This window comes from Sprattus sprattus, assembly GCF_963457725.1.
Source record: "Sprattus sprattus genome assembly, chromosome: 4".
Classification (NCBI taxonomy): Eukaryota; Metazoa; Chordata; class Actinopteri; order Clupeiformes; family Clupeidae; genus Sprattus; species Sprattus sprattus.
The window spans coordinates 46169464-46183330 of NC_137923.1; the positions used below are offsets into that span (position 1 = coordinate 46169464).

At 41.3% G+C, this 13867-nt stretch overlaps 2 protein-coding genes across 2 annotated transcripts; one reads left to right on the plus strand and one right to left on the minus strand.

The window, feature by feature from the left end:
* Positions 1-1177: 1177 nt before the first annotated feature.
* rad21b (RAD21 cohesin complex component b) lies at positions 1178-7027 on the plus strand (the record flags this gene model as incomplete). The annotated part of the gene is made up of 13 exons (XM_080837128.1): positions 1178-1321; positions 1702-1831; positions 2040-2139; positions 2246-2352; positions 2770-2979; positions 3323-3451; positions 3887-4015; positions 4485-4708; positions 4875-5028; positions 5596-5741; positions 5931-6092; positions 6257-6340; positions 6836-7027. 13 exons carry the CDS (start codon positions 1178-1180, stop codon positions 7025-7027), a joined length of 1911 nt encoding a protein of 636 aa, XP_080693254.1.
* Positions 7028-8440: 1413 nt separating this feature from the next.
* utp23 (UTP23 small subunit processome component) lies at positions 8441-9896 on the minus strand. The gene is made up of 3 exons (XM_080837129.1): positions 9532-9896; positions 9260-9434; positions 8441-9107 (listed from the first exon to the last, which is right to left on the minus strand). The coding sequence occupies exons 1-3, from the start codon at positions 9717-9719 to the stop codon at positions 8715-8717; spliced, it is 756 nt and encodes a 251-aa protein (XP_080693255.1). The 5' UTR covers positions 9720-9896; the 3' UTR covers positions 8441-8714.
* Between the last annotated feature and the right edge of the window lie 3971 nt (positions 9897-13867).

Sequence of the window (13867 nt, forward strand, 5' to 3'; positions counted from 1 at the left end):
GCACTAACTCTAACCAAACGTTTGATCTGTAAGAGTAGATTAAGCCATACATTAGCCACCTGTTATTATATTATCGTTTTGCACATGGCATGCATCTGCCACGCCTCCTTTGCCATAAACATCCTGTAGATTCAAAACTCCTTTTCGGCGGGCGTAAAGAGAGAAAGTGGACGGCGCCATTTTGCTTGTTTTAGTGAATCAGTGGGAGGAGGGGTGGTGGAAAACCATTAAGGCCGCCTGGAAGGGTAAAGCCGGTGACATTTGCTATTTGATGCAATAAAAAGTATCAATGTCATTGCATGCATGGTTGATATGTTTTCATTTTGTCATGCAGATATTACGTTTATTTATAAGCGAACTAGTTAGCCCGCATGGCTTGCTATCCACTTGGAAGTGACAGGCCGAACGATGATGCTGCTATGTTTCTGGCTAGTAAACAATGTTGTCTTTAATGATGCATTTGCACCATATTCCCCGTATGTGCGGAGTTGATAGCCTTACTGCTGGTTATGTGAATCGTCCTGCATGGTTGCTTCATGAATACAACCTCGCGACATTACTGTCCACTGTTCAAACACAGACGGGAGTTTGATTGCTGTCAAATCTGTAGCATATCACCTGTCAGTCGCCTTGATAGTAGCACATAAATGTATTACGGAATCCACGTTCTCCAACAGATATTATGCTTACACGACGTTACTGCATCTATCGTTAAAATATAATATTAGCAAAAATCAGTGCTTGCAAGCAATCAGTTAAGATATTGATCTTTAACTTGTGCCCCCCAATTCGCAACAACAGATGTCGTCGTCACAGCCCACCTTTTATCACAGTAACACACTTTTTCCTGAAATAACACATTTTAATCATATTCTTCTTGGCTATAGTATTATCACCGTACCCAGGGTATAATTCGTTTTTGTATTAAACTACTGTAGGGTGAAAGCTGACATTACAAAATGATGTGTATAGTCATATAGAAAATGGATACTATCCTTAAGGATTTAAAGGATGGACAGTTGCTGTTGCAGTTACAGTTACTGCCTGTTCACATCTGTTAATCATGTCACTGCACTGTGAGTTGCTCACAGTGATTGATCATTGTGTTAAGCTGCCATTTCCAATCCTCAGGTTTGGTGTGCCCCACCCTGACCCCCGGGTCTGAGGTGCTAGGACAATGTTCTACGCCCACTTTGTTCTCAGCAAGCGTGGGCCGCTTGCCAAAATTTGGCTGGCGGCCCACTGGGATAAAAAGCTGACCAAGGCCCATGTGTTTGAATGCAACCTGGAGAGCAGTGTAGAGAGCATAATTTCTCCCAAGGTGAGTGCCTCAGAGAATGCATGTCAGATAACGCTCATGACAACATGTACTTTTGATGTTAGATATCAAGCATGCTTAAAAGCATCAAGAGCATTCTTCACTGTCAAAATTAGTTTTAGAGTTCCAAGTATCATAGGATCGCCCTTGTCTTTGGTATCAATCTATAACTTATGGGAGAATTAATTGAGATTCAACAATCACCACAATGGCTGCCAAATACAAACTACAAAATATGTCTGTGAGTTGGACTGTGTCGTACCCAATCAGCTATTAGTCTATCATGACAGGCCAATAACAAGCACGACCATCATAACAGTGAAATGTATGACTTAACTACTTCAGTTATAAAGATGTTACCAAATGACATATTACATTTTCAGGTGAAGATGGCTTTACGGACATCTGGTCACTTACTCCTGGGTGTGGTGAGGATCTACCACAGAAAGGCCAAGTATCTTCTGGCCGATTGTAATGAGGCCTTTATCAAGATCAAGATGGCATTTCGGCCAGGTATGTGGACAGTTTGATTCATTGCATATGGATACAAAAAGCCTCAGAAAGCCACAGGGATTCCCCCCAGTTTGAGTTGTGTCATGATTATGACATGAATGAGAAAACTGAGTAACTTCTTAACAATAACTTTAATAATGTTCTAGTTCTGTGTTCTGTGCTGATACCATGTAGTTCAAAGGGTATCTTTGTCTGGTGTTTTTTCAAGGTGTGGTGGACTTACCAGAGGAGAACCGTGAAGCTGCTTACAATGCCATCACCTTACCAGAGGAGTTCCATGACTTTGACCAGCCGCTGCCAGACCTGGAGTGAGTGTAGTTTTCCTCAGTTTTCCTTTAGCCTTAACCTCGCAGGTCAAGGTGTTGGATATAATGTCGTCTGAAGTATTCACGATGAATTGATTTCATACTGCAGTGACATAGACGTGGCTAAACAGTTCAGCCTGAATCAGAGTCGCGTGGAAGAGATCACCATGAGAGAGGAGGTTGGCAACCTCAACCTACTGCAGGAGAATGACTTTGGTATGTAATAATAATATTAATAAACTTTATTTATATAGCATTTATATTTCTATAGTATGTAGCACATTTCTCTGAAAGCAGTCACAAAGTGAGCCCACAGTTTCCTCTCATTAGCACAAGTCTGTGCTCCATAATATTGAATGGTAAAAGGTGAAGGCCAGGTATTTAGCAGACACTTTTATCAAAAAGCGACATACAGTAGACTTGCAGCGATCGGGAATCGAACCTGGTCAACCGCTTGCAAAGGCTAACAATGCCATCACCACGCCAGTTAACTGACAGTTATGTCAATTTATTGACTACCAACACTTTTTGCTCCAACTCCATCACTAACCCCCTGATACAGTAAGGGTCTAAGTCATGCTGGTTTCCTGGTTAAATTATGTTAAAAGCATCCCTATTCTTTTACTCGTCCAGCTGACTTTGGGATGGATGACCGTGAAATGATGAGAGAAGCGAGTGCCTTTGAAGATGACATCATCCACGGAGCGTCAGTCTCCAACCTGCTTCTGGAACCGGAGTCAAGCAGTGGGCAGATAACAGACAAGTCCAATGACCTGGAGTTCGATCAGTACAAGGATGACTTCGGTGACAATCCCATGGAGAGCACTGAAGGAGGAATGCTGGGTAAATAAAAATATCTTTTTTTGTTTGTGTATGTTTATATTCATGGTGAAATAATTTGTGCAGTTTCTGACAAGACAGACAAGAACAACAACATAATAACAGGAAACCTATGAGTGTTTGTGTGTTTTTTAGCATATCTAGAATTAACTTTTAGATAAACAAAAGAAGAAGTTCTTTGTGAGGGACATCCTGTTCCCAAGTCAAGCCTGTCAACTGGGCTGTTGCATAACTAAAAAGTAATGTGTGCAGAGATTGCTATAGACATGCCTGATTGCATAAAAGAATAATAGCTAGATGAAACGAATGAATGAAATGTAAAGAAGAGGCTAAACCGCTTTTCCAGTCGACAAGCTCCTGAGCAACGAGGATGGTGGTGGCATCTTCGACGACCCTCCAGCTATCGCAGACAGTGTGATGATGCCAGCAGGAGAGCCCGGTGGGGACGATGAGGACGACTATGACAACCTGTCGGGTAAAAGGATTAGCCTTGATGATTTATCTCGGATAGTAAAATGAACCCACAGATAATACAGTTATAAGTATTCAGGAGTATACTGCCACACTTGTTCTTGTTCAGATAATGGTTGTTGAGAAATTGATGAACCTTTCCCACCTTTTATGTGTTTTAGATCTTGGTTGACATCCCGTGATGACATACCTTGATGTCTCCCTTCTTTAGTGCAAAAGAAAGTACATATGTGGCTAGAGAGGGCTGAGATGGAAGAGAATTACTAGAAATGTAAAGATGGTATTGGTAATTAAGCTTCTCATAGGTAGTAATAAGTAGTAATATGGTTGTACGTAGAGTTTCAGATGTGGTGTCTCTCAAACTATATGGGAATCGCTATGTAATGAAATGTTCTTGGATTGCAAATGGCTGTGATCTCTGAAATTCTGAATTCTGCAGCTGGAGGCCCAGATAGCCCAGACTCTGGCCCTGTGGGGCAGCTGCCTACCATGACTGACCAGACAGAGCAGACCACGCTGGTGCACAACGAGGAGGAGGCCTTCGCCCTGGAGCCCATCGACATCACAGGTCGGCATGTAGAACGGAGTTCTTCTCTTTCTCAGCATTCCCAAAACATCTTCACAGTAATGGAAGGCACCTGAATTGGAAAGGGCTTGACTTTCCTTAAAGTGCATACAACTTTGATGATGGCTTTAATCAGTGTGTTTTAGTTAATCTGATGGTATTTGAACTGATATTTTGCTAGTTGTGTGATCGTCTGCCTCTAGACCTCTTCGCCAGTTGTTTGTCTGCTTGCCCCTTCAAGCTACCATTAGCCCAGTGTTTTATCACATGTATGTACCAAGAGGCCTCAACTTGTGTTGGGGGAGTTGAATGCTCTGTTAACAAATAATAAGTTAAGAGAAGAAAGCTTGGTGTGCTTAAAATGCAAATATGCTTGAACTACAGCTTGAGAGTCCCAGTATTTGATATTCTTAAAAAGGAGGGAATGCTCTTCCTAAGTCTGACTTTCCATGAAATCTCTGCTTTTTCACAGTGAAGGAGACCAAGGCCAAGCGTAAGAGGAAGCTGATTGTGGACAGCGTAAAAGAGTTGGACAGCAAGACCATCCGCGCCCAACTCAGCGACTATTCTGACATCGTCACCACGCTGGACCTGGCACCCCCTACCAAGAAGCTGATGAATTGGAAGGAGACCGGTGGCGTGGAGAAGCTCTTCTCTCTCCCTGCTCAGTCTCTGTGGAACGGCAGACTTCTCAAGGTCGGGACACGTCGCTCTCTGCTGTGACGACCTAGCTCATATGTTATGCAAGGTTATCAAACATAAGGCATAGCCATCTTATTTGTGCAATATTAGACCAGCATGTTAGGTACTGATTAGTAGTTGAGTGACCTGCAAGTGTGTGTGTGTATGTGTGTGTGTGCAGATGTTTACACGCTGCCTCACACCACTGATGCCAGATGAGCTGAGGAAGAGGAGGAAAGGTGGCGAGGCTGACAGCCTGGATGAGTTCCTCAAGGACCTGGAGAACCCGGAAGTTCCCCGAGAAGAGACCATGAGCCAGCAGAGGGACATCATCGGTAAGTGTCTGGTTTATCAGTCCTCCTGTGCTCACATCGGTAAGTATCTGGTCTTTCAGTCCTCCTGTGCTCACATCGGTAAGTGTCTGGTTTATCAGTCCTCCTGTGCTCACATCGGTAAGTGTCTGGTTTATCAGTCCTCCTGTGCTCACATCCACAATGACTTGCCTATTTGACTGTGTGGTTGTGTGTGTGTAAGTGAGCATGTGCACAAACATGCGTAGAAATCTGTGTGCATCACCTGTTTCAGATGACACTTGCAAATCAAATAAATATACAGTAAAATAATGTAACATACAATGTTTCTTGCATATAAACAGTTGTAACATTGTGCATTGACAGGTCATAGTGGTGTTGTTAAAGCTGATAACTATGGGCAGAATAGATTATTCCATGTAGATTCACCCGGAGCCCAGAGAGATGTCATCTCACTTGTCATTAATATTGTATAGGTTCTGAAATGAATTGATTTAAATCATCCCTGAATTCACCAGCAGGCCTACTCACCAAGAAATTACATTAACTATTAGAAAAGCATCTATTAAGTATGAATCTTCACATACCCAGACCAGACAATCCTGGAGGAGCCTAGTGTCCTGCAGACATCGGCCATGGAGGGCAGCAGAACCGCCCTGGATGAGTCCATGATGCCCCCTCCATCCTCACATCGGGGCCAGAAGCGCAAGGCCCAGGAGGTCCAGGAAAATATGTCTGTAAGTGATACTGTGATACAGAAGTGAGGACTTGGGAGCATATGTATTTGCCATTTGTTGCTAAGGTGGAACATTTCAGGTTTTTTGGCGGGGTTCTTCCTGTTTTCATGTTAACCTTACCCCACAATGTTTTGTATTGTAGTATGAGGTTAATAGCTGAATGTTTTGTTTTTCTCAATATGTGAGCAGATCATTGATGACGACCAGGCCTCCATCTTGTCCACGCGGACGCAGGTCCAGCCAGTGGAGATTCCCCCAGAGGAGACCACCAGCCTCAGTCAGCTCATCCCAGAGCTGGACCTGCTATGTGAGAAGACCAAGGACAAAAAGGATGATGATGAAGAGGAAGAGGTAAGGCACCATATTGTATGAGACTGTTGCACTTGCCAGTGTTTGTGAAGTATAGATTATCAATTTTCATGGTGTTAGTTTGACACATTAATATCAATGGTGCACAGGCAAACATAAATTATTATTATACCTCACTCTACACTTTGTTTTTCTGTTTTCCTCAGGAGGAGGAAGGTCAGGGTGGAGACCAGGATCAAGAGGAGAGGAGGTGGAACAAGAGAACACAGCAGATGTTGCATGGCCTTCAGGTATTGTGTGGATGGTCACCCTGCAGGAATTTTGCTTTAATCTAGCTACGTATCTACTAGCCTGACAATGTCATACTCATAATTCTAGTCAGAATAGGAGTCTGATACTGCTCCATTGGGCTGTGATTATGGGGTGGGTTTCAACCGGACCAGGAAAAAAAATGCCTCTTCGCTCAATTGGATATACCTAAAACCAATCAGAGCAATGTAGTATAACCTTAACGTAGACCATAGGGGCCAGCTGATACATTAAACTTTTACCGGATCCCGTAGGAAGGACGGCAAAAGCATCTTTTCGATCAACAAATGCCTTGATCACGTCTCCCCAACGGAGCAATGCCAGACCGAGCTTACATACCTCAAATGTTGTGGACGGGGCTGGTATCCAGGCTAGCTATCTACATCAATTGAGCTCCTTTTACATGTTGCTGCTCACATGCAAATCAGTACAGGATAAAACCAAACAGTATTTACCCCTTTCTCTTGTCTGTTCAGAGGGTGTTGGCCAAAACAGGAGCCGAGTCCATCAGCTTGCTGGAGCTTTGCAGGAGCAACAACAAGAAGCAGGCGGCCGCCAAGTTCTACAGCTTCCTGGTACTGAAGAAACAGCAGGCCGTGGAGCTCTCCCAGGCCGAGCCGTACAGCGACATCATCGCCACACCTGGCCCACGATTCCATATCGTCTAGATGTCTGGACCCTAGATGCCCATCGCACCCCGTTTTCCTCCGCTCTGCTTTGATCACCTCTACAGTGAACTGTTACTGTTCAGTTACAGTATCTGTTTGTATATGAAGTGCCCATGTTGTCCATGTGCTTTGTTTTTAAAGCATGGAGTAGTGAACTCTTATGTTTTTGGTCTTAATGCTGGATTGGGCTTTTTTTATTATGGAAGAATGTTTTTAAAAAATGCTTTTATTCCACTGGTGTCTACGACAAGCATGCAGTATTAGCCCAGGTTTTTTTTAACTGATGTTTTTTTTTCTTTTGCGCTCTCACCAGCATTTGTCGTACAGACTGACTTATGGCTCAAATTCCACAGGAATTGCATACCGTAAAATCAGCATTGGCAAAATGCTTTAGATTGTGTTTAACAGTATAGAGGTTTGCTCCGCCTTGAACTTGTCAAGTCTTTTAAAAACTATTGATTGTTGAACTTCAAATATTTTCATGTTGCATGCAACAAGACAAAAGGTATTGTTTTTCATAAAAATTGATACCGTACCTTAATAGTTAGATGGACAGTTGTGACTCATTAAATTGTATTGATTTTATATAACGGTGCACAATGTAGTTGTGTCTAAACAAAAATTCCTCCAGTGTTACAATAATGTAATAATACTGGCATGACAATGTTAATATTCATCAATACCCCGTTCCATTCTATTACGTATTGGTTTATTGTTTACATTGTACTAAATGTACAGGGCAGCTCAAACATAATAGCCTACACAGAGTGCATGGGAACACAAATATTTGTTGCCTTTATAGTGTTCTTGCACAGTTGCATTGCTACTGAAACCTTTTTTTCTCAACAAAAAAAGCCCCTGCATATTGCACCTTTTACCTAATGCACTAGGAGCACATTCAGTGGTGCATGTCACACTGCAAATGTATGTAGCATTCAGAGTTTGTGTTTGGAACACACATTCTTGTTTAGAGATGTAGCTATGGACATAAGGAATTATATTGTTGTATTATTGTGGTCGGCAAAGCACAACTACAGATCTACAAAACAGTAATTTAAGTCTTGACTGACTTTGTTTTCCACCCAGTTTGATTTTACCTGAGAGCATTTCTATTCTGCGAATCTTGGATAGTTATCTTCTCCCCAGTCAGTACATATTTAGTATTGTTCATTCATGGTGCTTTTTGGTTCTTCTCTTCTGGTTCAGTCTCAGCAGCAGTAATATTTACCGATTTTGACTATCAATGTCATGACTATTTTTATTTGATATGCCTGTCCTTGTTGTTTTGTATAAAACATCCTGAATATGTCATTAGAGATACCTTTGCTAGTATAAGCTAATTGTTACATGTTGAGGAACTGTTTTGGTATTATGCCTGTAGTCCGGAATCCAAGCAACTGTGTTATGTTTGTTTATTTTTCATAAAATGCTTAAAGCAAGTGATTTCAATGGTGATGGTCAATTTCCAGTTACTTCATTGTGAGGAAGAATAAATGTAATTGAGTAGATAGCCCATACACTTTAATGTACTGATCTGGTTACCAAAATGTTTATACATTTTCACACAATATACCCATGTGCTGTTTCAGTATTGTTCTGCTCAAATGCATATAGCTCGCCTTTTGTTATGGCAACTGTGCGAAGAAATCATGTCCATGGTCCACAAATTTTCGTCCACATCCTGAAACTAGACAGGGTTTGGGTTGGCTGTGACCGTCTTCTCTCCTGCTCCGGCAGGCTTTCGTTTCCGGGGTCTACTTTTCTTCTTTTTCTCACCATCGGTGCTTTTGGTGGACTCTGTGGACCCTTTCTTTTTCTTCTTCATGCAGCTCAGAGGATTGGGGTTACCCGACTTGCGCTTACGATGGCGTCTGACACCTTCCTGTGCCCCGACACCTTGCTCATCCTTCAGCTTAGTGATGCTCTGCTGCTGAGACGGAGGCACCATTTCCCCTGCAAGGACTGCTTGGACACGTTTAAGCGAACATTCAGAGGGCTTGTCCAGCACCATGGTGTTCTGTATGATGTATATAACCGGCACACCCGGTATTTCCTTAAGGCCTTTTGTCAGTGCATTATCCTATAGCAGAAAGTGAGACCAGAGTCAGAAACAAAGCCAGTACAAGGAAAACAAATACACAAAAGAGACCCACTTAGCAAGTGTCACTGAAGGACAAGGGTCCTTCACTAGAATGGGTGGAAAGGCATCTTTAACTTCAATTTCATGGGTACCTGTGTGGCAATGAAGTAGTGATGTGGGTTTGTGCCATCCAACATGGACAAGAGACACTCCGACGCTGAAACGGGTTCATCGAAATGTCGGCATCTCCGTACCTGAAATCGCTGTAAAATGAGTTTTGCGCCATACACGTCTTTTCCCAGAGTTTCAACTTCTTTCATAGCACAACTGAAAGGGAAGCGCAAAGACATAAAACAAAGTTAAGGTCACAAATGTTCGGTGTCTAGCTGAACAGGCTTAGCATTAACGTTAGATGGCAATTTACCTGGTTGTACAGAGTGCGACCTCTCCCATTAGATACTTCGGAAATTGCTCTTTTATCTGAATTTTTCCGATGAGCGCAGCTTGACAAAAAGTCCCGTCAATTAATATTTGATAAGGCTCCCGAAAACTGAAGTTATATTTGTAGAAACTCAAAGTTTTCTTGGCTTGTTTTTGACGTTTGATCTTCATGCTGCTGTTTTACGGTTTCCTAACTAATACGCTTTACACGTATAATGTACACAGGAGGTATAATGAAGCAACTTGTATAATTTGATGAATTATGCGTATCTGACTCTGCAACAAATTAAAACATTTACAAATTATTTAACAACAAGTCTGCCGCAAATACACATGCCCCAGCTCCAAACCACGCTGGTTCCGTCGAGTTACCTTGAACTATGCTCGGAGGTGAAACAACTTAGTATTTGTGTCTACCCCGGTCAAAATCTTAACTATGACATTACGGGTTTGAGTTGTGATACAGTTGTGATACAGTGAGTAAGTGCTTGAGTTATTATATTATTGTAAAATGTGTTCCAAATAATGTTTGTGCGGAACCTCTCTTAAAGCCCACGTTATCCGCACTAAAATATCGGTTGTACTGTGACCGGAAGCAGTTTAAGCACACACTTGGAGCCATATTAGCACTTCACGCTGCTATAAACATTAGTCTAGCCGTAGGTCTGGCTGGACCGACGGTTATCAGTTGTCAAGAAAGCGCTTACGTTACAAGCTCAGAAAGCTAGGAACACACATGAAATACACGTTCAATGTAGAATATTTAAAAATGTGTCTAAATAAGTCAGAAGGGTTTGGGGATCACGACACACTGTCCGAAATGTACCAAACCTCAAAGGGACAAGCGGTTATAATATTTGTTGAAATCTTGAGATATTCTCCTAGACGTGAACGGAGCAGTTCGCCCCATATTGGAGCGGTGAAGACTGGTCTGTAAACAAAAGCAAGTAAACGGTGGAGCTGCGGTTTTTCTGGATAAAAAGCACTATAGCGTTTACATTTATCAACCGATTTCACTGAGTCTCAAGTGTATGTCGTGCTCCGCCTTTGTACAATCTTTGCTTGCAGGTTTGTGAAAACTGAACGCTTACTGGCACCACACCACCACCTTTAGGCGAAAAGTGAGTACAGCCAGTGTTACAGACCACATAAGAAATACATTGTTAAACTATTTTTCCAGTCCACTTTCATTTATTTTATTAATGGTTACCAAAACCGTCAGCATGGTCTCTTCTAGACCTCAATAAACCCAACCTATAATGCTGCTAACCCCTACAAGAACCTCTGCATTGAAAAAACAAGTCCCAAATGCTAGTGCTGGTAACTGAGATGCTAATGTTAAATTGGGCCTAAGGGCACCAAACATCAATATTGTTTTTGCAACCTCACCTATTAATAGGAACAAAACATTTTCATATTAATCACAATTATTTCTTTCCAAAGCACTCTAGACATTTCAGGCATAAGATTAAAATCTTGGCCTAAATATTGTATTTTAAAAGTTAAAGCAGCAGTATGTGTATCGATCTAAAAGTAGTGCATTAACTAGTTGAAAGGCCTGCAGAAACCTTGCAAACACCACCAACAGCCCAGTTGGCACTGATAACAAATTGCTGACATGCTAAGTGGTATCGTTGGCGACAGCAATATTGGCAATGTTGTGCTGTAAAAGCTTTTCTTACATTTTAGCTGGGTGTTCCAGCCCAGAACACAGAATAAGCCAACGTAGTGCATATCCTGGATGGATGAAACACATGTGTTTATCTCCAGATGGAGCACTCTCAGACCACCATCATCTTAAGTTTAACTTGGCGTGGATATTAAGAAAATAACATAAAATGATACCAGTTCCTGGAAATTCTAAGGCATATCCTTGTCATAGTCTATTTGAGTAGGCTCTCAAGATGAAAAATTACTTGGTCAATTAAAGGGGAGAGTGGGGTGATTTGTGCCAGCGGGGAAGTTGTGCCACCCCTTATTTCTAGGGAACCATAGAAAAAATTGGTCAAGTGACCACACATCTTTGAAGAGTCAGCCATTTAACTCATCCTGCAAAGAAGAGAGTCTCTTTGCATGAGAGATAAGCACATTTAAGTTAAAAAAAACATTGTTTTGCCTTCCAAAGTAAAATTTCTATGATCACGGTTTTTTGATTGTTGTCTCTAAACGGGTTAAGACAAGTTTAAAACATTTCACACATGTTGTAGTGCTTTGGTAAGCTACACTATGAGTCTATATAGCTAGTGTGATTTTAGCTCAAAACAGCTGGATGATGCATTTTTTCCAAAAAGGTGGGATTGGGGTGATTTGTGCCAAAGGGCCTGGGGTAAGTTGTGCCAGTGATCTGTATATAGAATTCCATTCAATTTGGTCTTCATTTGAATTTCATTTTGTTCTGAACATGTGTTCATGTAAATTACCTTTAAATAGAATCGACTCAACTCAACTTTGTTCTGATGTGTTCAGGAAGCTCTAGGCCTTGTTTAAGAAAATGTACCTTTTATGTGCTCATGTGGCGCAATAGGCTTGTAGAAAATCAGCTTTTGTTGTTGAAAAATAACTTTAAATAAACCCTTAATGAGTAATTTTGCATTGAATTTGTCTAGCTTTTAAATAGCAACACAGTTTCTGAGATGCAAATATACTGTTTTACTTCAATAATCAATGGCACAATTTTGAAGTTGTGCCACGAGACCACTTTTTTCAGAAAGCTATATTTCTTAAATACTATATTTCAGATCCAAAGTGATTGTTCCCAAAGATGCACCACAACCTGAAATATATGTACATATTTTAGTTGGAAGCATTACTGTCATGGCCTCGCTTAAAAGTCACTTTAAGTAAAAACTGGCACATCTCACCCCACTCTCCCCTATGGTTTTTAAAGCAAGTAGCAAAATGGTCGTCTTTTTGTCTATAGCTCCATGTCCAATAGTGGTCCACTGACCTTTTGCTATCTAGGTCTGTCCTTCACATTCATATGCCATGAAAATTAATTTGAAGATGATACCCCAAAACTGGTAGCCTATAAAAACATACCTGATAATGTTGCCTTGAAGTTTGAGTCCTAAACAAAGCTGAAGAAAAGTGCAAGTCATTACAAGCAATCAAGTCAGTGTGTGTAAGTGATCATTAGTCAGTGCCACAGAGGAGCAGCACAGTTAATTGTATACCCATTGTTATTGTTCAGTACATAACATTCATTCCCTCACAGCTTCAGCGCATGTTTGTTTGTGTTAGTCTTTATTATTTATCTTTCATTTTCAGGCTCTCAGACTCAGACTTTCAGACACCCTCGTGCTTGCAAATCCCCCCCAACACACACACACACACGCACGGCCACACACACGCACACACACACGCACGAGCAGATAGAAGTGTCTATAGCCTGAGGAAAGACTTTTCTTTGCTGTAGAGCTTGGAGCAAAAGGTGTTGTTGTGATTTGTATTGATCTTTCTTCCTTTTGGCTGCCCACGGCTGCTGTCAGTTTGTTTGCTCTTAAGTAAGAATCCAGCTTCTTGTTATCCTGTGCCTTCAGTCAGAGGTGTGGACTCCAATCACGTGACTTGTACTTGAGTCAGAATCGTGACATGATTTTGATGACTTCAATGAATACTGACTTGCAATTCAACTTTGAGTTTAATACCAGTGACTCTAGCCTTCACTTGGACTTTACCTCTTTGTCTTGTAATGACTTGTAAAAATATGAAATGTATTCATCTCAGGAAAAAAGTGAGCAGCTATTTACTGATGTTCTTGTCCACATGGGACTTAAGCAAAGCCTACAATGAACACTTGACCTTGCGTGCATAGCAGAGAGAAGTATTGGTGCGCAGGTATGAAAAATTGTACCTCGGGTTGTTGTATTCGGAAATGAATTGAAATCTGTGAAACATGTGGGGCCAAAATTGCAAATGGAAAACAACAACGCCCTGGTAAGTTCAGTATAATTATCCGTGTAGTAATGTTATAATTAGTATGTTTTGAGGCATAGTTTATAAATATAAAAATAGTGTTGATATTTAGAATTACTTTTAGTAAAGGAATCAAACCCTTGTCGTCTGTTTGGGTGACAGTCATGCTGTACACTGTACCACCAAGACACACTTAGACACTAGAGGGCGTGGACTATAAATGGACTATCACAACAGAAACTGTGGCAGCAGTGCCAATCTTATCGCTTCACAATTTGTAGCATTAACCACTTTTCTAATGCCATAATGACATGGTTTATGTGCTAGCTAGTTTATGTTCTTCCCCTCTTTACTAAAGTAACAGCACACAACCAAACAAGATTATTATAAATCAGTGTCAAAGA